The sequence below is a fragment of the Oreochromis niloticus genome, linkage group LG8, assembly GCF_001858045.2.
Source record: "Oreochromis niloticus isolate F11D_XX linkage group LG8, O_niloticus_UMD_NMBU, whole genome shotgun sequence".
In the NCBI taxonomy this organism is placed as follows: domain Eukaryota; kingdom Metazoa; phylum Chordata; class Actinopteri; order Cichliformes; family Cichlidae; genus Oreochromis; species Oreochromis niloticus.
In genome coordinates, this window is record NC_031973.2 from 6,587,096 (window position 1) to 6,610,376 (window position 23,281).

Below are 23,281 nucleotides of genomic sequence, written 5' to 3' on the forward strand. Positions count from 1 at the left end.
AAAGGACAATCCACTGTTTTAAAAACATCATTTTTTCTTATTTTACCTCCAACCTTCCTGTCTTTTGTTGTAAGTGTTATATTATCCACAAGGCTGACAGTCAGTGTTCTGGCTAGAGCCTGATGGATTTTTAAGATCAATACTGACACAGATTTTATCATATCATTTTGTAAAAGCCAGTATTCTGATATATCAGCCCTTTTTTTTAATTCAGCCACAAAACATAAACAGATATTGCTCTGTTATATGTACAATAATTGAAGGGTGTTTCTCCAGTCTTTACTTTTTAAATGATCGTTTATCAGACAGTTTAAATGTTGGTACAGAAAGACCGGTAAATAGCTAATGCTGGCCAATAATACCAGCCCACTGATAAATGAACGCCTGATTCTTGAACCTCCAAATTAATTCAATTTCAAATTTGTATTTTCTGTCTGTAACAGATGTGAAAGGGTTCAGTTGAGGTAACATTTGAGGCAGTAAACAGAATCTGACTTTGGAAAATCACTGGAGAATGTTTTCAAACTTTAGGGCCCTTGGGTATTAAGAAAAGCATCAAGTTTTTGTTTTTAAAGCCAAGAAGCAAATCTGTTCATGCTGACCATTTATGTGTCACATGTCCAAACACTTTCTATCTAAGGCTGTATTAAAAGCTTGAAGCCCCCAGATAAATATCGAGGGTTAGTGAATGTGCCTGAGGCGCACACAGAACTTTCCAAAACCACAAAACACCTTTCACATAGTGGCTTTCACCCATATTGAAAAGTTGATAACAACTTTATGGTAACCACCTAACAAGACTCCCCAATTAAAAAAAACAAGTATATTTAAAAACAGGTGAAAAGCTACTTCTTGTTTGTTGATTCCAGCTGTTTATGTAAGTTTTCTTTTGAGTTTATTACATACTTGAAGTATTAGAAAGCCACAATCTGTTTGCAAGCTTCTGCAAAGCATGAGAGCTGCACACACACTTGTAGCTCACATCAGGGGACATTTATAACCTGCAGTTTGGTAAAAGTTTGAGTCTTTTTTGTCTAAAGTTTACTAAAGACTGCTTGGATGGCTTCCCATAATTACTTGTCGTAGCCTTCTCAAATTCTCAAAGGTAATATAAAGAAAACAGCTGTAAAGGAAACTCTGATCTCATGAGTTTTAGTACCTAAAAACTCGGAAACACTGACTCTTTCTGTTACTGTTCTGGGAACATTTGAGTGAAACTGGGAGGAGATCAATAATGCAAGTGACTCATCACAATGACAGAATGCCATCCCCTGAATACATTGATAACACCAGCATTGTTGGGCAGCCCATGTCTGAAAGAAGGTTATCTTATTTGCAGCCTTTTAATCAGTTCTATTACATAAATGAACAGGTTGTCTTCCTTAAATGACAGGTTGCTATATTTAGCTATATTTACAATGTGAATCGGCAAAACTTCAGACAGGAATAAAGGGCCAAAGATGGAAAAAAGACATTAAAATCAGTCACTACATTGGTTGTTGGTCATAAACTGAATACCGACATGCCGTGTGTATGTTTTACCCTTTAAATCCTTTAACCAACTTTAACTGACTTTACTGGTCTGGAAAATCTCTCACGAAGGCAAAGTTTACAAACTGCACAGGGGTCTCCTGATTTAGATCATGGATTGAGTGTGTTACTGGAGATGTTAAACACCATTCCTCTGCTGGTATGCGAGCTTGAGAGTGTGTATTTGTGCGCGTTGAGTTGCCCTCGTTATATTTTTAGATCAAAAATTAAACACGGACACTCTGCTGAAGCTCTACAACCAAAACAAGCACTGCACAAAGTCAGCGTGAAGGCAAGTCATGCACATATGTATGAAATCTTTTTTCTTTTTTTTTTAATACGAACAAAATCACACACAGTGTTTAGTTGCATCAGTTCAGCTGTGCAAGTTCACACTGGTTATTAGAGTTAGTTACAACAAGATCACTTTCGTTTGACTTACAGGAATAGCTGATGCAGATATTTCCAACATCCATTTCTGTTTAAACACAAGCAGAATCACATTTGACCATTTCTGCTGTCTACATTTGGGAACACATACAGTATAAAAGATGGACCTAGCTTCCAGCTCTCAAAAGAGGAAACTATTTTGTGACCAGTAGGGGATGACTCTTTTCCTTGAAAAAAACACTTTTGGTTATACAAGTCTGCAGAGGTTTCTTGCGTAACGTCATGTGCACGTTTCTAAAAAGTTGTTCATCTTAAAAACATGTGCATTTCCAGACTGGTTGGCAAGGGGTTCCTGGCTGTAGCTAGGTGAAATCGGTCTCAAAGACTGGTGCAATCACAAGGTGCTTGCGATTGCTTTCATTTCTAGTATACTGCCAAAGTCGTCTGTAGTTTGCACGGAAGATGCCAACTCGTCTGCATACACTTTGTAGTAAAACTTGACATTCTCAATTTTTTGCTTGTGGAGTTTCACTACCACCTGAAGAGTAGCTGAGTGTCTGCAGAGAAGTTGGTGTCTTCCAAATAATCTATGGGCAACCTTGGCAATCTGCAAGCAACCAAAGCAATCCCAACAAGGTTTTTGGCATCCGTTCAGGAAATGCACACATTTTTTACTCTCACAACCAGTGGTTTCAGACTGGTCTCACACTAACTTACACTCTCACCAGGAGTATCACACGTCAAAAATGGCAGAAAATTTAACATCACATGGTTAGCAGGCATGTGTCTGCAAAAACTAAACAGAAAAATGGCCCTTGGCTCCCTTAATTTGGAACCTCGGTATTATGTAATGCACTCATTCGCTAGTTTTCGGGACAAATTAAATGAAAGATGTAGTTCATTATGTGAATTATGGTCATTATTAAGAGAAGGATTAACTAGCGTATGCTCACTGGGGAAGGACTTGTCAATCTCAAGTCAGATCCACACTTTGCTTGTCACATCCTATTTCCAAAAGCTAGAAGGCGAAGGCGAGATTTGTGCATAATCACATTACTCCAGCCTTTGTTTTTACCAGTTGACATCTCATCTCTTTTTTTATCCTATTTTCCTTCAAAAAAATCAAATTTCCAGTGCAAACTTGACCCAGTAAAACTCAGTAATACTCACTGTATTCACCAGAATATCCAGACATAGAGCTATACTGTATTTACATTTCATTAAGTACACTGTATTTGACAGCAGTTTTCTAGTAATTTTGTGATATATTCACACTACTGCAGGAAAGTGAACTGTTAAAAGTTGAGTACATTTCTGCAAGTTGGTGATATTTCTCCACTGTAAACTACAGAAAGCATGAAGCGGAAAAACACCACGGGGGGAGGATGAGCCAACCTCCCCCCGAAATCTACTGATCATTAATTCCCCGTCTGTTTGTCATTGGGCACTGGTGGTCAAGAGCTCAAGTTCAGATCCTTTTGAGCCATACAGGAGTCCAAAAAAAGAGTAGAAAAGAGTAAACACACACACACACACACACACACACTGCAGCAGCTGCTTCAGTGTGTTTGCTTTGGCCTGAATGTGTGAAACTACAATGAAAGCATCACTGACAAGCCCTCGAAGACAAAGGATCAAGTGTATGTGTATTCTACTCCAGGGTGTGAAAAGAAATCTGTTACACACTTCCCGACGCGCCATATCCAGACAGTTGGCATGGCAACCGGCAGAAAGGCATATCCCCTGCATTTGGTTGCACAAAAGTACAGGAGGCTTCACAAAAATGCAGTGTGTGTGTGTGGAAGGGGGAAGGCAGCAGGGGAAAGTACTCAAGTACAGCGTGGTGTCTCAAACATGCATTAATGAAGAACAAAAGTTTTGGAAAAATACTTGGGAAAACAATGAAGAAGAAAGTAGTGCCATTTTAAAGCCATACCAGTGACACGAACCATTTACAGACCTCAACAATTGTTAAAATATTAAATAATTTGGCTTGGAGTACCTTTACCACACTATAATGCAACTCTACCATGCATTTAATGAATTTTCAGTGAAAATACATGTGAGGTTTGCAGAGCCCATGCCAAAGTTAGCGATTCTCTGTAAATGTCATGAATCATATTGCAACTTTTAGACATTTATTAGTTTTTTGCAAGCAGACATGACTGACAAAGACACCTTTTTGCATTTTGACAGACAAAAAAAGGTGCTTTGGTGAATATCAGTATTAGTGAATATCAGTGAAAAAAAGGATCTGCAGTATCGAAACATTTTTGCTCAAAATAGCATTATTAATCTGTAGCATGATATAGGCTGTTTTACATGTGAATTATTATTTATTTTAAATGAATCGTGATTCCATTGTGACACAAGAAAAGCAAGAGACTGGAAATAGAACAAATGAATGACGCGTTAGAGAAGGGTTGTAAAAGGAGATGCTTTAAAGAACAAAAAAAATGTAGAAAGATTAAAAAATAAAATAAAATGCCTTCTTCCACATCAGAAAAATAGTCCTCTGTGATCATTTCAGGGATATTGGCTTTATACACTGTGTGTTTGAATGACGGAAAGAGAAAAAAAAGAACCAAAAATAGATGGAGAAATCATATTCACATCAAAATCATAGGAAAAGGAAGAACTGAAAATAAACGTGATGATTATTATTAAATGTTTTTAGTTCCATTTGTTACATTGAAAATAAATTTTCCAATCATGCACACGATTGTATGTCAAGTCAAAATTTGGACTCAAATTTATAATTCTCAAGTTGTTTTCTTAGATGTTTGAGGTATATTTGAGACTCATACATTTTAGATAATAACCTGAAATTTTGACTTAGGAATGGAAAAAATATGTTGGGGGGGTTTTCAGTGGCGGAAACAAAGCTTCCTTTCAATGATCAAATTAAAAAATAAACGAATAAACATACTGGTTGAAGAACAACAGCGGGCTTTTTCTTTTGAATTACTCGGAAGAAGTAGAAGCAACACAAAATCTTTCATTGGCAATAAAAAAATTAGAAGGAAATCTAACAATGAGAGTGCAGAGCTGAAATATTCACTTATTTCAGCCACAAAAGCAAATGTTACCCGAGCTGATATTTTAAAGAATTTGACCCTCTTCAGGTTGCAAAGACAAATCTATCCTTGATTTTTAGACATCAATAGAATTACTTTAAAAAAGCTGTTAAGCAAAACTTTACCTTCATCATCAGACATGTCCAGCAACTCGTTCGTGGTCTCAGGGACATTCATTTTGTGCTTCTCGATCACAGTCTGTTGAACAGAAACACACTCTTAATATCATGACAGTAACTTTAACAAAGTACACGTAATCCAGATTTCTGTCCCAGTACAACAGCATCTCTATTCCTGCACCATTTACTGTGAAAATGTTCCAGTAACTTTGCATTTCTATGTTTATTTTGGTCTTTTCTTTCATGTTATTTTTATTAATATACCAATATAAACTTCTGTGGGTAAATAATCATTAAATAACAATAAATAACTATAGCTTTTATAAAGATAAAGTTTTTTAAACATTATCTTAGGCCAACATCTTCAATGCTTCTGTTTTTGTGAAGACTGAAATTAAAGTAAGTGGAGGCGTTTTTCAAGATAGCTGCTAAGCGGCAGGAACTGCCTCTAGGACTCAGATTTAAGTATAACTAAAGTTTAAGTATAACTGTATCTATACAGTTAGATACAAATAAACTATTGGGAAACCATGTTAAACCATACATCACATTTGAACAGTCTTTTAAACACATACACACCTGAGTGGTCAGAGTCTCCTCTGTGACCACCTTGAGTGTGTCCACAACAGAGATGTAGCCGAGCCTCCTTGCAATGGACAGAGCACTGTTTCCATTCTGGACAAGTAATAAAAATGATGAGAATTCATGTTGAAACCAAAAATAAATAAATAAATACATATTTCAGATTTCTGAGTACTGACATTAGTGAGTTCATTGGGCAATGCTCCATGGTGTAACAGCAAGTTGATGATGTGTGTGTGTCCCTGCTGTGCAGCCTGATGGAGAGGTGTGTAGCCGTTCTGCGGAGGAGGGATGAGAGGGAGCGTTAGAAGATGTTCACAGAGACAGAAAATCAGTGACGTATGGTGAATATACACGAAAATAACAGTTACCTTTGTCTTGGCGTTGACCTTCGCCTGATTTTTCAGCAGAAAGTTAACCATCTTCACGTTGCCATAGTGACAGGCCACATGAAGTGGAGTATATCCAAGCTGATGGAAAAGAAATGTAACTTCTGTTAGCACCACTGTGGCTACAATAAGGCATGTATTCATACATTGAAGCCAAAAGGCAGGGAGAGCAGGTGCAAGACCCCCTAAATGACAACAGATACGACACTCAAATCAAAAATACCACATATGACATAAAATGGAAAACTTGGGGTAGAGGTGGGTTGGAAAGAGGCTTGCAGAGGTAGCAGCAGATGACCTATCAGCTGATTGTGGCCTATGTGAATTAAAACTCTTCCCAAGTCCCCTTATAAAACAATAAGACCACATGAGAAACTGGTGAGGATAACTGATTTCCATATGAGGATTTTTGCCCTGTGACAAATTAATGTTCAGACTGCTTCTGTACCCACACTTGGAGACAAGAGCTTATTTATTTTGTCTGGAAATTAAGCTGAGTGTAAACTGTGAACATTTAAGCAGCTGCACGTGAAACATGTCCAATGCAACCCAAAACAGTTGTTCTGCCGTGCAGTTTGAAGTTGACACTGTAACACTGTTTCATAAGATCTGAAATTTAAGTTGACTGCCTCACAAAGTAAAAGCTACATTTCCAAAATAAAGCCAAATGGAAGCGAGAGAAGAAAAATAGGCAAAATTCAATGTCTGAGTTCCTACAAAGAAGGAAATTTAGTTAATTTGCAGCAGCAGAAGCTTTGTTTGTATGATGCGTCCTCCAGCTGTTGCCATTTCTTAGCCAAGGAGGTCACGACATGGAAACAAATAGCAGAGGTATTCCAGTTGTGCACAGCATAGCCCGCAATTACCAATCTTACATTTATAAAACAACAACATTAGACAGCGTGGACTGCAATTAACTTTAAAGACTGCTGAAATCACACAGTGTTTATGCGCCTTTAAGGGCAGCTATAAAAGAATGATATCGTTTATTTTAGCTCTTGTTCATTTCAGTCCGTGTGTGAGTTCTGTAACAGACTCAAAGGCTGGACATGATTCAGCAGCTGTTAATGTCTAAATAGGTTCTGGCAGGATTTTTGCTCTTCTAGATGGCATTTTAAAATCACGTCTTTTTAAAAATTTCAAGGCATTTGTTTAATTATTCAATTATCCTATTAAAACCAGAAATGTGTCACTTTTGTGGGAACCTGCCTTGTCAAAAATACAAAAAGTGAGAGCACTGGCACAGACCAAAGCCCACACCCCAAATGATATGTAATTTACAGCGGTGAAGTGGCAAGATACGCAAATCCATTTTGCCAATGCCTTAATAACTTGAATCCAAAGAAATGAAGAGGCTATCATTACCTTGGTCTCTGGATCTATGAAGGCTCCTTGGTTGCACAAGACCTCAGCAACATTGACTTTATCCTCCTGGGCAGCCAGGTGAAGTGGAGTCAAACCAGACTGAAGGTACAGAAACAGAGAAATACAGAAATACAGTCAAATACACAAATGACAGAAGAGTGCTGAATACAGTAGAGTTTGACTGAGACAGCTTGAAATGAAGCCGTTTAAGATAAAATGACAGGTTTGCACATCACGGTAATGAAGCACAAATGACAGAAAAATGACAAAAGAAATAACCGTCAAACTAACAGAGTTCTGGATAAACAAATATTATTTGTGTAAGTAAAATCAAGGCCCTGCCTGTTAGACATGTGTCGATGATACACAGACACAAATACACTGCAAACATTAATTTTCTGTCATTGCATGTCAGTCTGTGAGAGCTACACACTAATAAAGGGAAAACACCTTATTGCCCATGTTAACAGGAGCATCCCGAGCCAGCAGCAGCGTCACAATGTCCACGTTTCCTTCCTGTGCTGCAAGGTGCAGGGGAGTGATGCCCTGCCGCGTTACAGAGTTGGTAGAGGCGCTGTATTCCAGTAAGGTGGTCGTTATCTCCATCTGATTCTTCTTAGCTGCAATATGTAGTGGAGTGTAACCATTCTGGAAAGCAGAGAACGGGAAAATTTACTATTTTTCTGTTACAATGGAGCTAAGTCACATTTAAATTTGCAGAAGACAAAAACTCTGTAACCCTAACCCTGGTTCACTGTTCCACAGAATTAATGTAACACTCTTGACCCTTCATGATGCTCGCCAGTAATTGTAATAATTACAATGCTAACTGTCCAAGAAAAAAAGCAGAGCTGCATATGTGCACCGATGACAGGAGGGGAGACAAAAAAGGAGACTGAGAATCTTATTTATTTCCCTCTTCCTACTTGAAGAGAAAGTAGCATGTATATATACCAGAGGAAAGAGGAACAGCTTGTATTGATCCTTGTTTTTATGCAGCAAGGAAACTGGGCATGAGTGATGGATATTTTTGCTTCATTTGTAAAGAAACCTATTTGTAACTTTTGTCTGAAACCAATACAATTCCCAGTGGAGAGGTTCTCCAGGCCAGCATGGTTGCTGGAGATGCTATATGCTTCTAAATATCTACCTAGTGGTGAAAACCAATATTTTTAAGCTTCATTTATGTCCCAAACCTGAAGATATTTGCCTTAAAGGATTAAAAAAATGCATCCCTTCAGTGTTCTACCAGAAAATATTGGACCCTTGTTGACTTCAGGAGGAGCTCTACCAAAATATATGATGGTAGAGTGGAAGGGGAATCTAATCAGCATGTGGAGCACAGTGTAATTGCATGTAATTGGTTGAATGAATCTAGGTCAGTCTGCTCTCATCCTGAGCCAAAGTGAGGGGTTTTAGTACATTGCAGGAACATTCGATTTGACCCCCACTAACAGTTTGATTGACTCTTACCTTTGCAGCAGCGTGCGGTGAGGCTCCCTGGTTGAGCAAGAGCAGCGCCACCTTCTGGTTATCATAGTGTGCTGCTACATGCAGTGGAGTTAGTCCACTCTGAACACACATACACAACAATTGTTAGACGGTGATTTATCGTACATGTTGTGGAGTGCAGCCGGAGCAGAGGTGACGTGGAAAGTATTGTGAGAGCTACACCCACGATGACAGCTGAGGCGATACTGATGTGTGCGACTTCAATATAAGTCTCTCTCAGATGGCCAAACATGCATTACCTTTCCAGCAGCATCAGGCTGAGCATTCTTCTGCAGCAGCAGGTTGGCCACCTCGATTTTCCCGTATTTTGCTGCGACGTGCAAAGGAGTGAAGCCCTTCTGCAGAAACACAAAGGAATATTACACCTAATTTAATACAGTTACTTCTTCTGCCATGACTCATTTTCTACACATGGCAGCCCAACAGAACCACATGTGTTTAATCATAAAGTAAGTGAGAAATTTTCAGGATTATGTCATGACAACATGGAGAACTGCCCCTTTGGTGCTTAAACACAAATCAGCACAGGGTGGAGAAACTTAGTGCTTGATTTAGATTCTTGAGCTGTGAGGGAACACAGATTCAAGAACCATGATCATGGTTCAGAAGCGGGCCTGTAGAAGTTTGTATGGAAAGACAGAGGAAGCTAATTGGGATGTAGAGATGGGAGTTTAACTGCAACTCGATTAAATCAAACCTCACTGGGATTTGGGACGTATGTGTGCGTCATATGTCTTTATTGAGTACAGGTTACCACAGGTCCCAAAAAGGTAAGATTTGAAAACCATGTTATGCACATAACCTAAGAAGAAAGTCTTACACTTCTAGTTTTACAATTGCATCACAGTCTTTAAAGCTGTTGTGAATTTAGTGGACTTTCTAATGGGCGGAGCAACTTAAAAACAAAGTGAACGTTTGAAGCCTGTTGCTAAATTTTCGGATTCATCCAGACATTGCTAAAAATTACCTGGTCTGTCTTTAAAGAGTTAAAAATACGTGGCCATAAAATGCTCTGCTGAAATGTAAATTGATGCTTTTGAAATGAGTAACTGACATGAAAACTGAGCCAAAAGTCGACAAAGGCTTCTCCGGCAACAGCATTTTCAGACTCTATACTCTTACTTTGTCCACAACCTTATTATGACACATCTTTTCCACTGGCAGACTGTCAGCTGTAACTGGTATTCCACAGTCATGTACTTTCACTCAGTCCAAATGTTGCAAAATCCCTGCAGAATTCATACATTAACATTTTTCAAGCTTTTCCAGGATGAGGCAGGACAACCATCAGGTTACCAGCTGCAAGGATGCAAATCTAGCTGATCTGCAACAGGATAAAACCTCCTCTCTGTCTTCAGCAATCAGATTGAATTAAAGTTTTTGGACCAGTTTATGAGTATAACCATATAAGCCATCAGTGTCTGTGTGAGTACCGATCTACTAGTTTGCCTCCACAATATGTTTGTGTGCACCTGTGGGTTTGAATAATAATTTTGTTTATGTGCAAGTTTCATATTTACCTTAGTAGTAATGCCCATACTAGCTCCATGGTCCAGCAGCATTGCAGCTATATCTCTGTGCCCCTCCCTGGCGGCTAGGTGTAGGGGAGTGTATCCAGAGTTGGTCGTGGCATCTGGGCATGCTCCGTTCGCCAGCAGCTGCTGCACAATATCTTGCTTACCAAGACGGCTTGAGATGTGCAGAGGAGTCTGGTCATCCTGATAGAAAGATCAAGCAAAAAACACCTTTTATTATTAAAAAGGACCAACATTTGGAGTCATGTTTCTGGACAAGATGCAGCCCACTTAACAAATGTTTTTGGTATCTCCAAACTCCCGTGGGAAAACTCTGTTTCCATCTGCTAAATGCACCAACTGCATTTTTGTTGTTTTGCAGTGACAGCCAAAAAAGAAAAAGAAAAACACATTTGCAACTTAAACAGCAAGACAATGAGCAGAAACTTGCCATAAAGCAAGAGAAAGCAAACAAGGAGACAGATTCACAGCTGAAGACTCTTCAGTGACCTCTCTTATATTTTCACATTGTTTATACACTGCCATTTAAAAATAAATACAGTAAATTCTGAATGAGCTTCTGTGCTTCGCGTAACATTTATTCTCCCCTGAAGCCATCCATTGAAAATACTGAAGCATATTTGACACAGACATTTCGCTGATGTAATATATGGGACTGTTTTTGCATTGTATTGGTCTTGAACAACAGCATACATATGATTATAGAACCTAACCAACACAGGAATTTTACAGAAGAAATATTTGCGCAAATATATTGGAATATATCCTTCATTTTTAAATTTAATGCGATGTATTTCACAAGCTATTTAGCATTTTAAATGCAACACACTGCTCATCTCCACATCCCCATCTCTTTAGGAGTAATGTATTTTCTACTAAATGTGTGATAGACTGCAAACAAAGCATCTGAAGCTGCTCTAGTGAACAAATTATGTTAGAAAATCAACCATTATTATTGGCTCATGCTGGAAAACATGCAACATGTTACATATTTGCAGCAGGCTCATGTTGGCTAATAATATTATCCAAGGAATATATCAGTTGGGATCTACTGGAAAGAATTTATTTCATCATCATATTGTTACAGGTACAGGGAACCCTATTATTTTTCATAGCAGTGCAGGACAGGGGCATGAATAACTTATCAGAAGTCACATTATTTGTCCTATGAGCTCCAGGAGATTGTTCTTTGTGTACAGGCTCCGATCAGCTGACCTGTGTTGGTGCTGCTGGCTCTGCTGGAGGTTTTTTTTCTCTTTTTGGATTTACTAAACTGAATTCTACTACATGAGCAGATGCGGTATGCACTAATATGGCTGCTTTCCATCTGCTGGCCAGTTTAAAGCCAGTTTAAAGGTGGATTTTGGGAATTGATGACTTCTCCTTTTGACTTAAGCTCACAGTGACCACAGATACCACAGTCTTCTCTGCACCAGTCCAACACAGTCCATTACTGTAAACTGAACCACAATGCTGGAAATCACCCAGTTTAACATCCACTTACTGCCTGTGATCCTCACAAAACCTTATTATCTTTCAATATGTTGTATAAGACATTTCCCAGTAAATAACCAGATAACTTTAGCAACACATTTACTGAGTCAAAGTCACACTCACATAACAGCAGCTCTGTTTATCATGACTGCTCTTTTGTAGCTCTAAGTAGATTGTAGATCCTTGCGAAAAACAGCCTCATGTAACTAGAATTTTTACTCCTATTTGCATCCAAAAAATGCATAAAAGGAAAAACAAGAAAAATGATTTATGAAGAGTGTGCAGGTGAAGCATAAGGCAACATTATTTTCTAATTTGTTGAGTATTGCAGCTGCTCACATAAAAGAACTGCAACACATAAAAAAACCAACTCACTTGATACTATTATGTATGAAATGCAGACCAGGTAGAATTACTTAATAAATTAAGCTGACAGAAAGCTGTTCTGAATAATTTTGACCCATGACCATAACTTCTCAGTAATTAAACACGTGCAAAGACACATTACATAAGCATACAAACACACACTTGTGCTCACATTTAGTGGCTCTAATGCCCAGGCGCATATAACCGTGCAGATAATCGTTACTGATTGAGAGTGATGCTCTACCTTGGCCTTGGCGTCGACTCGTGCTCCATTCTGAATCAGATACCGGACCACATTGGACTGTCCCGCCCTCGCTGCCATGTGGAGTGCCGTCTCCCCCCTCTGAAGCAGACGCAGAAAACGAGGGATGGATAGTTATTCCAAAGTTTTGAATGTTTCTCTTTCTTTAAAAAAACCCTCATACAAAAAACCTTCTTTTTGTGAAGACGTACACTGGGGAAGGAGTGGCTGAAAAAGAGAAAGAGCCAGATAGACCCCCTCGCTCGCTCTCCACACCCAACTCACCATAATGACGTCCCATAATGCTCTGTTACTACGGTAACCTGGCCACAGACACGACGTGGGCGACCAAACACTCGGGGTTGAAGAGTTGACTGTGCACTACTCATTCCCCTCTTTCTTTCTTCCTCGCTCTTGTCTTTCTCTTTGGCTCAGCTTACTTTTTTCTCTTTTTCTCCTTTCATGTCATCCCAGAGTTAACGGGGTCAGTAGTAAAGTTTGTAGCTCCTACTGAGGAGTGTCGATGGACCAGATGAGAATTAGAGCACATTTCCGTATGAGCAAATTACATTAAAAGCCTCCTATGGAGGGTTTCTCTGCTGTCTGCACCAATTAAGGTTTAGATTTTGTGGATGAACAGTTAGTGTAAAGTCACTTCCTATGTTTGCATTTCTCTCTCTCTGTGCAATTAGTTGTTTTAGGTATTGTTTCAGATTTTTTAAAGGGTTTCATAGGCTTTGTGCTGCTCTTGAGTTTTGAATCCTTAGTCAAAATATCTGAGTTGGGTTTCTGTTTAGGTTTTTCTAAAGCTATTCTGGTCTTTGAAGGTTTGATTTGTGTGTTTTGTAGGCTGAATTTTGATTCCTGTTGTGATATGTTTTCATTCTAGCAATACTGAGGCTCTCTGAGTCCTAATTACTGTTTAGAATTTATAAACTTTCTAGTCTTAGTTTTGAGTTCCTCAGTTTAAGTGTCTGTTATGAGTTAGTCATTTCCTGTTGGCGTACTTCCCTCACCATTTCGCTAACTGCTCCTTCCTGTCTCATCTTTCTCTGTTTTTGCCTTCATTGTCCAGTCTTCTACTGTGTCTGCCATGTGTACTGATAGTCTTGTCTCTATGTTTAGAGATATTTCCTGTTTTACTTTAAAGGTCGGTTTTCTTTCATGTCTTGTGTCACTTTTGCGGCTTTATGTTTTTGACCGTATTGATCGTCTTCACCTGTTTCTCATTCTTCCTCCTGTTTCTCATCCCCAGTTACCCCTCAGTGTATATATAGTCTTATCTCCATCTTCCCCCGTGTGCCTGTATGGATTTTTATTCTGTTTTTGAGCTCTGAGCTCATCAGCCTTGATAAAAGATTTTATTGTAAAAACAAAGGGGGGCCTAGCAAAAAAAGTTTGGGAACCACTGATTTAAGATTTACTGAAGTTATGAGCTAATCATATGGTTTGTACAATTTTTGAAGATGCTGAGAACTAAATGAAATGAAGCAAAAAGATCAAAATTTCCATCTGTTACACAGTAAAGAGGAAATATTCAAATAATATGGTTAAAAATATATTATAAGCAAATATACTGCACTTTGCTCCCCCCCGCCCACCCAGCACATGGAAGGAAAAGAAAAGGAAAGAATGTCCTCTCATGCTCCCTGTCTTATCACACGGTAATGATGATGACGAACTTCCTGAACTCACCACATTGCTCGTGTTTGGTGAAGCCCCATGGTTGATTAGCTGGTGGACGATGTTTTCATGTCCCATAAAAGCTGCGACGTGGATCGGCGTCAGACCGGACTAGAGATGGAAACGCAAAGAAGAGAGGAAAAGAAAAAAGTCAATGAATTAAAGAAACACTAAAGAAGCATGAGAACATTTCTGTAGGTCATTAAATGCAAATGTGCAAACTTTTAAAAAAGTCAGTCTGCTATCAATCAGCAGAACACCAACTATTACAGTATTTCCTTTGAAATGTAGTGGATTACAAGCGTAGAGTAGCAGTAGAGGTAGAATCTTCCCACTGCAACAACTAAATTAACAAACTACACAAACATAAATGATGCCTTAGTGCTTAAATGACACACACACACTCCAGACACACTTACCTCTGTGACAGCCTGTATAGACGCTCCATGCTTCAGAAGCAGCTCCATCACCTTAAGTCTGTTTTTCTTGCAGGCAATGTGCAGGGGAGTGAAACCATTCTATGAAAGACAAAAACAAATAAATAAAAGTAAAAATAGTCCAAACAGTCTTTGTGTTTGGCTCTGTAGGACTTGCAGACAAATCTGGAACACCGAGTGGAAACTACAGCACAAAGGGGGGACTGTTTTTTCTTTTATCCCCTCTCTTTCTCTCCCTCTGCCTCTTAAAACCCTCTGCTTGCAAACCAGACAAGCATGTGTGGAAATAATCGAGTGGACTGTAAGCTATTAAAAAAAATAAAAACTCCTCTATACTGAAATAGATACTTTCCTTTACAACTCACTTTTCTCTCCCTCCTCACCCTCCTTCATCCCTCCCCTCCTTTACTCTCCTGACTTTGAGGTTTCAGGCTCAGTCCTATGACTTCATTTTCCTCTCCATGTCCCCCCCCCCCCCCCCCCCCCCCCCCTTCTTATTCTCTCTGGTTATAAAGTTCCAGTGCTCTAACCACACCCAGACTGCTCCCATTACAGAGCAGCAATGCTCGTCTTATGCCAAGATATCGCCCGAGATACTAAAGTCTATTTAATTCTACTTGTTTCTTTGTGTTCTCCCTCAAATGCCTCTCCATTAAAGTACTTTTTTTTTTTTTTTGCTAGTGGAAAAAGGAAAGGTTCATTAAAAAAATGTAATAAAAGCAGAAAAAATAAGAGAAGGCAGAGAGGTACAACTTAAATAGATGAAAAAACATACTTCATTTTCATCAGTTTACTATGTCCCTGCATATTATGCAGATGCAGCGGTCTAGCAGCATTTTTACAGCAGCAAACTCTGGTGCTAGAATAAAAACTCTTTAAACCTGAACCTTCAAATAAGTGCCCCAAAATTAAATTATTTTGAAAATGTAACATTTATTGAATCTTTTGACAAATTAAAAAAAAAAAAATCATTACATGTCAATTTGCATATATGAGTTTTAATTTGTATCCTGTTTACTATAGCAGCAATCAGATTTAGTTTATTGCTTAAACATGTATTGTGGAATTTATTTAGGGTTTCTGGGGAGAAAAAAATTTTCACTGATGATGCAGGAGTCTCGAAAACTCACAAAAACTATACGTAGTAAATATAATACACTAGGCGTTAAGTGGCTGAAATTGCAATACCTCAAATGGCCACTTGAGGCTCACTCCAAAAGCATGTCAATCCCCACAGACTATCATGTTAAAATGTTAAAACCTTCGAGGAGAAATAAACATTTACAAGTTTACAGTCCAGCTTTGTTCTGTGACACTGTAGGAGGGATGCTCTTTTTCAAACTGAATTTAAAATGTATCGAGGCTTATGCTTATTCATACTTTGTGGTGTGGCTGACAGATGCCTGCCAAAAGAGGTGGCTGTGGCTGTCTACTAGTTGTCACCTCAGCTGAGTTCGTAGTGCTGGTGCAGTCTGGAGCTCATCCAAGAATATTGTGCTCCAGTTTTGGGGAGTTTTGCTATTTATTAGCAAGATGCACTGATCAGAAGGTATCTGTGGCTATGCAATACACCAAAAGAAAGTGAAGCCACATTTGATTAACATGTTATCACATTGCTAACCAAGTTAGCTGGCAGTAGCTGGCAAGTTAGAACTTCACTTCTTCAAATATCCACCAAATTTTTAAGCTTAAGGTTTCAACGTGGAAGCCCACAGACAACTGCATGAGATCATGGAGCTTTTATCTGCAGCTAATAGCTTTGTCTACATTCAAATTAAATGCAATTGTCATTGCTAAAAAGAAGGTGCTCAAATATTCAGCAAAACTGTTTTTATGCAGGAACAGGATTTCAATAAGAGCCACAACATAATGTCTTATCATTTTTAACTTTACATAAAATAATTCCTGCTTCTCCTGATTAGTGCAGGCAACTAGATGCTCTGAGATGATGAGCCCTTTTAATTCCTCTACTTTATTTTGTACTTTTCATAAATTTTTATTTATTTTAATCACAATAAATAATTGAGATCCCCTCACCAGTGCCTTGGCGTTGGGATTGGCTTTCTTGTCCACGATGACCTTCGCCACCTTGTAGTGCCCACAGTGGGCGGCAACGTGCAGCGCCGTCAGGTAGTCATTTGTCACGTCGTCCACAGGCACGTCGTGGTGCAGCAGCAGCTGAACGCAGTTGAGGTGGTCGCCTTGCGTCGCCATGTGAAGAGGAGACAGACCGTTCTGGAAGGAAAAGGAGAAGAAAGACGTTCAGCGATGTGAAGTTAATATGGATGCAATTTGCTAATGTGATTTTGTTGGCTTGTTCTTACAAACCTTGGTCTTTGACAGTATTGGAGCTCCTCTGTTCAGCAGCATCTCCACTACTTGCTCATGGCCACTCCTGGCGCCACAGTGAAGAGGAGTCAGACCATCCTGTGAAAACAAACACCTGCTGCTCAGCCGTGAACTTCATACCATCATCAACAAGCTCGTTGAGCAACAGACAAGATATGACATGACACCGCAGGTGATGCTTAATCCTCGCACAGCTGTGGGTGGGATTACATAATAATAATTTTAGGGGTTCTGGAAATCCCTCAGCTAAAAATTATATGATGGACAAATGTAAATCACCCTACACCTAGTGATTATGGATTTTATCCTCTCATTTTTAATTAATGTTTTTTACCCTTCCATTATATTCATTTCACATACCACCCTGTGTAAACGGCCTACGTATGGCTATATGTTAACTTTATCAGGAGTTATGTTAGTTTGATGTAAAGCACTTCTAAGTTATATTGAAACATTGAAAGTCTATGAGCATTAAATACATGAATACACTTTTAAATATCAATATTTAAATATAAACTGAACACTGCATCAAATAACATTGTGCGCATGTGATTGTACCTTGGTGCGTGCATCTATCTTGGCCCCTCTCTCCAGCAGCAGTCGCACCATGTTGCTGTTTCCACGTTTGGATGCTACGTGCAGCGGTGTTATGTCATTCTGCAGAAACAGAAAAGCATTGCTTAGCTATTCAGCCAAAGAGAAAAGAAAAATCAACATTTATTTCAGGAAAAGAGAAGGTACCACTGCTAATACATCACTTTTAGGGAACATTGGCTCTATTTGACAGTGCCAGAGGGAAATGGCTAAATACCCCCCTCTAGAGGACAGTGATCATTCCAGCCAGAGCGACCTTAGCTTTGAGGTTCTGTTCTAAAAATGCCAGAGGCTTCTAATATCTCTATGTGTTCACCAGAGATTGTGCTTATTTTCAGTATGTGTTAGATATTTCACCACCAAAGAACACAGTTTTCAGAGTTATTTACAAGGAAATGTTAGTTTTAAGCTAGACTTTTCTCACCATCAACACACTTCAGCCTTCTTATATCCGGTGTTTGAAGAGGCCCTTACTGCCAGAGTCATCATCCACTGAATATTTATTTTAAGCTTGAATAACTAGTTTCATCCAAATGTTACTCATGTAAGAGTAAATAAATATGCCGGGGATCTTGAGCTGCTGAATAATACATTTTCAGTAGTGAGAGAAGCTAAACTGTGTGTGTGTGTGTGTGTGTGTGTGTGTGTGTGTGTGTGTGTGTGTGTGTGTGTGTGTGTGAGGGAGAGAGAGATGATATGTAAAGTACTAAACTTGGTCCAAGCTTTGAATGTGATTATTAAAATGATTCCTTGGCTTTGAAAACATCGTGCAACATTTGAAGATTCTAACAAATATCTCTCAGCAGATTTCCTTAACTTTAAACATAATTAAATAGAAATAATGAACAAAATAAAGATGAACTGAACCTAATTTGCCATTCAGAGCATGAATTTGGGCGCTTCGGAAACAATAAATGCAAGTGCGGTAGAGGAAAGGAACATCCCGCATTTAAAAAACACGATGAAACGAGAACATCCTGATAAAACAGAATGCGGCACATTCACTGCTTTAGCTCAGTATCTTGTTTTCATATTGTTAGCGGAAAAATCACAATTTAAATGTAATTACTGGCCCACCCCTGATGTGCATGTTTGCAGTAATGAAGGAAAGTGAGGGCTGAGTGTGAGGGTGTGGCTCACTGATGTGTTTTTAATGGTTCCTGGGGGAAAAAATAAAGCTCTTTGTGGCACAAAGGAATCAGAGAGGTCAGTATGACTATTCTCTGTTTCTGTTTTGAGTAAAGTGATGCATTTATTGAATCTGGACCAAAACACAGCAAAAGACAAACACCTTTAATCCTAACTTGGAACATTAGAAGTTACTTTGACTGACATTATAGACATGGAAAAGAAACAACTTTTATTTATGTTTATGTTTTGTAATCTGTTCATGAGTGATGGGAAGGTGGAGCATGGGGTGTACATGTGGCTTAATGCTTGTGTTGTCCAACTTCTCACCTATGGTGATGAAATGAGCATAATTAGCAAAAAAATAAGGGCGCAAATATAAAAGGGTGGGCTCAGCTGCAGACATAGAGGAGCTCAGAGTAAAGCCACTGATCCTTCATGTGGAAAGAAGCCAACTGAGGTGATTCAGAAATCGACTGGGAGCCTCCCTTCTGGGTTTTCTGGGATGCCCAACTTGGGGGAGACCCTGGGACAGACCCAGAACACACTGGAGATTATTTATCTCATCATGTGTAGGAATGCCTTGGGATCTCCCTGGAGGAATTGGAAAGTCTTGGTGGGACGAAGGATGTATGGAAAACCCAGCTTAGCTTGCTGACACTGCAACCCGACTTCAGATAAGCAGAAGATAATGTTTGAGTGGATTCTGTTGCAAACAGATTTATTTACTCATGAATGTGCCCACTTCTAACATATATTTAGGGAAGCATAACTGTAACATTTGTGAATAAATCAAATAAATGGCATATTGGGTGAGAAAATTAGAAAAGAGGCCAATTTCATGAGTAAATTATGGTATGAGACATGTGTTTTAGGTTTTTTCCACATGGCAAGTGCTTATTTGCTATAGCACTTACACACTAACAAACCACCAGCTACCGAAATCCATAACTGCTGCATCCATTCCTACATTCTGTGGGATCAGATAGCACGTGGACTGCATGTGCATGTTTCCTCCAGGAGAGTGACAAGTACAGCTGTGGAATTATACACACAGGCAAGCAAAAATTCCTGCACATACTACCCTGCATAAAGTAAGAGTTTTGGTATGAAGGTTTGCAGCAGCACTCTGCTTGTAGATATGAGTGTGTGCTTGTCGCCTTTGAAGTGAAGGACCTACCCTCGCCTTGAAGTCCACAGCTGCCCCTCTGTTAAGCAGCAGTGTTGCTACGTTGATGTTGCCGTAGTGAGCCGCAATATGCAGAGGAGTGAAACCGCTCTGAGAGAGACGAGAAAAACAAGACACACAGGAAGAGAAACAATTAAAGAGGGAGGAAAAAGAAGCAGCAACTGTCTAATAATGAGCCATAAGCAAAGCATGATTGGACATTACATGTAAGAGCATCTTGCTAAAAGCAGACTAACAGAGCACAGCAGACCAGAGCTGAGCAGGAGTCAGACATGCTTTGAAAATTTAAAAAAAAAAGGAGTGGACTTTTATAAAAAACACAAACTCCCTAGCCACTTTATTAGGCAAGCTGATAAAATCTAATCAAGTCCAACAGCACTGCCAATTATTCTTATGATGGGCAATTGGCATTGATTTAACTATTTGCTTAATGTTGGTGTTTTATTGGACTTATTTAAATTCAAATATAAATCCGTCCAATGCAAATTGCCACCTCAGTAACATCTCTGTTTCCACCTGACTGACAATGCTGATCAAAACAGAATGCTAATATGTGTTTATATTAGGTTGCAGATGTACCTAATAAAGTGGCCACTGAGTGCATATTTCAACTTTTTTGCGTAATTATTGTGGTAAGTGTGCAGCATTTAACACTGTCTGACACAATACAAACAAAAATAAGATCCTACCAAATAAAAAAAAAGCATGCAGATTAAAAAACAAATGTAAACTAAGTGTCTCATGAAGCTTTTGTTTCTCTTCTGCTATATGCTTTTATCTGACAGACAGCAGCATGCAGGTGAGCATGCATCTATTTTAGTTGAGTTTGTAAGACTGCTTTTAAGAAACAGTGACTGAAAGCCTAAACTATTGCCATTTCTTTAAGACTTTTAAGTTACCGGCTCACAGAACATGAACGGCTTAAAAAAACAAAGAAATCATTCATTTAGTTTGATCATTTCGAACTGTTCATTCTTAGCTTTTTTCCCCAAATTACTTTTTGCAGCAACAAGCAGTGCATGCCAAAAAATTAATGTTTCTACATCAAATAACAAATAAAATTATTGTAACTCAAGTGGGATCACAGTACAGAGAGATGCTACTGTGAAGGGAGAAAGAAATGTCAACAACACAAGGATATTACACAACACACATAAATACAACTCCAAAAAGACAACAAGACTAGCTAATGCTTTTTTTTAATTTCAAAGTTCTTCTTGAGTTTTTGCTTTGCTAACTGATGTGTTTTTCAACACGTCATTTCACATGTTAGCTGGGTGCAATGGTCTGATAAACCAATGCCCATTACTGCTGGATACAGTTATATGTTACAAGCATGTAAGAGTTCAAGACATTCACTTCTGTAAAATCACAATTCTTTGTATGAACAACACCACTCAAACTACCCCCATCTGTAATCCTTAAGCTACAGTATGATAAGCTGAAGCCAACTGAAGGTTGCCATTAGCTTCCCAGTTATTGCAAAATATCTTACTCTTGACAAGAAAATGAATAAGAATATTACATAAATTGTAGTTACATTTAAAAGTTTACATTGTAATTCTAAACATCATATTTTAGACTAAATGAGAATGTACCCAGTAATGAACTCAAGATGAAGAGTATGCGAACACAGCAGTATTCACATGAACTGACTACTGCTACTTTTTGCATGAGAAAAATCACATCAACAAAAGAATTTTCTTTGTTGATTTTATTTAATTTGAATAAAAATTAGGTTTGCTGTAGCAGTTTATCTTCCTGATGACCGTGATGATTTCATGCATCCCATAAACTCTGGATTTATGGTAAAGATAAAGTTCTTTTTTAAGTTATGCAAACTCAAATCTTACACCTTGATGCCTCTGCTGAGCTCTTTTTTTTTTTTCTTTTTTTTTACATTTTCCTCCTCTTTTAGTTTTGTTTTTCCTAATCCTGTGTTGGTACCCTGCTGGATTTCACTGATAGAAGCTCAATTACCTCCACCAAAGACATTTTAGTAATGGTTTGGTTTGTCTCTTTGTTTTCAGCATTACTCCAAAAGTTTTGGGCAGATTTGCAGTAAAACAACACAAAACACAATGGAAGTCGAATAAAAACAGAATGGAAGTAGAAAAAATACAGAAAAAAACACAACAGAAATATTTTGGGGGAGACACTAACGTGACAGAACAGCTCCTGAAATAAAGGAAACTGAAACACAATAAGGATTGCACCGGGAGACACTTAAAAGAAGTGGAGGATTCATCTGTTTTTTGAGGAAGAAAAAGATGCTCGGTAATGTGTACTTTAATTGCATAATTCATATAATGCACGTTTCCTATTCTGTTTACTGTTAGCTTGTGATATAGCTGTTCTGTCACATTAGTGTCTCCTCAAAAACACTTCAGGTTTGTTTTAAGGTTTTTGTTTTTTCTGTTATAATAATTCAACTTTCACTGTGTTTTATTCAACCCCCGTTGTGATTTGTGCACTTTTGCAGCCTATTTCTAGTCTCTACTGTTTCCTTCGTTGAAGTGCATTTGACCTTTCAGAGCCACCATACCTTGGCCCAACTTTGAAAAATTTTAGTTTTGAATCCACATCTGGAATTTTCCATCTAGGAATTTTTGGAGGATTCTTTAACCTTGTGAGACTGGGCAAAAATTTGGGGCATTTCGCATTATAATAATATAGATTACATTTATGTAATAACTATTTGGAAACATGGTGTAGATGTTCCCAGGAACATATTACACATTAATCTAAAACCAGATATCATTTTAGATGCAGGGACTATAAACTTATAGATATTTATATCAGATATTGGCTGGTTCGGACTCAAAAAGCTGGAACTTTGGACACCTGGAGGCTATACACTGGTATTATATTGGAACTGGAAGAAGCTGAATGTGTCTTGGACTGCACTTATAAAAACCATGAAACAAAATAAAATACATTTATTTAAATTAAAATCAATTAGGTATTCCTTTTCTGCAAAGCGCTATGTGTAATATGACTGTGATATACTGATGGTATTACCCTAGTGTGGAAATACTTTATGCAGTGCATCTGGAAAGTATATGCAGCACTTCACTGGTTCCACATTTTGTCACGTTACAGCTTTATTCCAAAATGGAATATAAATTAATTAATTTTCCCCTCAAAATTCTACAAAATACCCCATAATGACAAAGTGAAAAAGGCTTGCTTCAAATTCTTGCAAATTTATTAAGAGTTAAAAACTGCCTATATAAAGTTGCATAGTTGACAGTGCATGTCAGAGCACAAACCAAGCTATAAAGTCCAAGAAACTGTCTGT

The 23,281-nt window shown here is 38.4% G+C and overlaps 1 protein-coding gene across 13 annotated transcripts in view; it reads right to left on the minus strand.

Moving 5' to 3' along the window:
- Nucleotides 1-23,281, minus strand: part of LOC100703272 (ankyrin-3) — a 178,870-nt gene that overhangs the window by 52,291 nt on the left and 103,298 nt on the right. For 11 of the 13 annotated variants that reach the window (XR_003221300.1, XM_025909615.1, XM_025909614.1 and 8 more), the window contains 17 exons: nt 19,972-20,070; nt 17,628-17,726; nt 17,049-17,147; nt 16,758-16,955; nt 14,703-14,801; nt 14,296-14,394; nt 12,604-12,702; nt 10,485-10,682; nt 9,204-9,302; nt 8,926-9,024; nt 7,903-8,100; nt 7,453-7,551; nt 6,070-6,168; nt 5,878-5,976; nt 5,696-5,791; nt 5,123-5,195; nt 1,973-2,008 (listed from right to left, as the gene is read on the minus strand). Coding sequence is in view for 12 of the 13 variants with exons in the window: in XM_025909615.1 (XP_025765400.1) it covers nt 1,973-2,008; nt 5,123-5,195; nt 5,696-5,791; nt 5,878-5,976; nt 6,070-6,168; nt 7,453-7,551; nt 7,903-8,100; nt 8,926-9,024; nt 9,204-9,302; nt 10,485-10,682; nt 12,604-12,702; nt 14,296-14,394; nt 14,703-14,801; nt 16,758-16,955; nt 17,049-17,147; nt 17,628-17,726; nt 19,972-20,070 (1,888 nt within the window). In the remaining variant the exon portion in view is untranslated. The remainder of the gene's footprint in view (nt 1-1,972; nt 2,009-5,122; nt 5,196-5,695; nt 5,792-5,877; nt 5,977-6,069; nt 6,169-7,452; nt 7,552-7,902; nt 8,101-8,925; nt 9,025-9,203; nt 9,303-10,484; nt 10,683-12,603; nt 12,703-14,295; nt 14,395-14,702; nt 14,802-16,757; nt 16,956-17,048; nt 17,148-17,627; nt 17,727-19,971; nt 20,071-23,281) is intronic. The other 2 variants (XM_019362288.2, XM_019362286.2) reach the window with 1 other exon arrangement.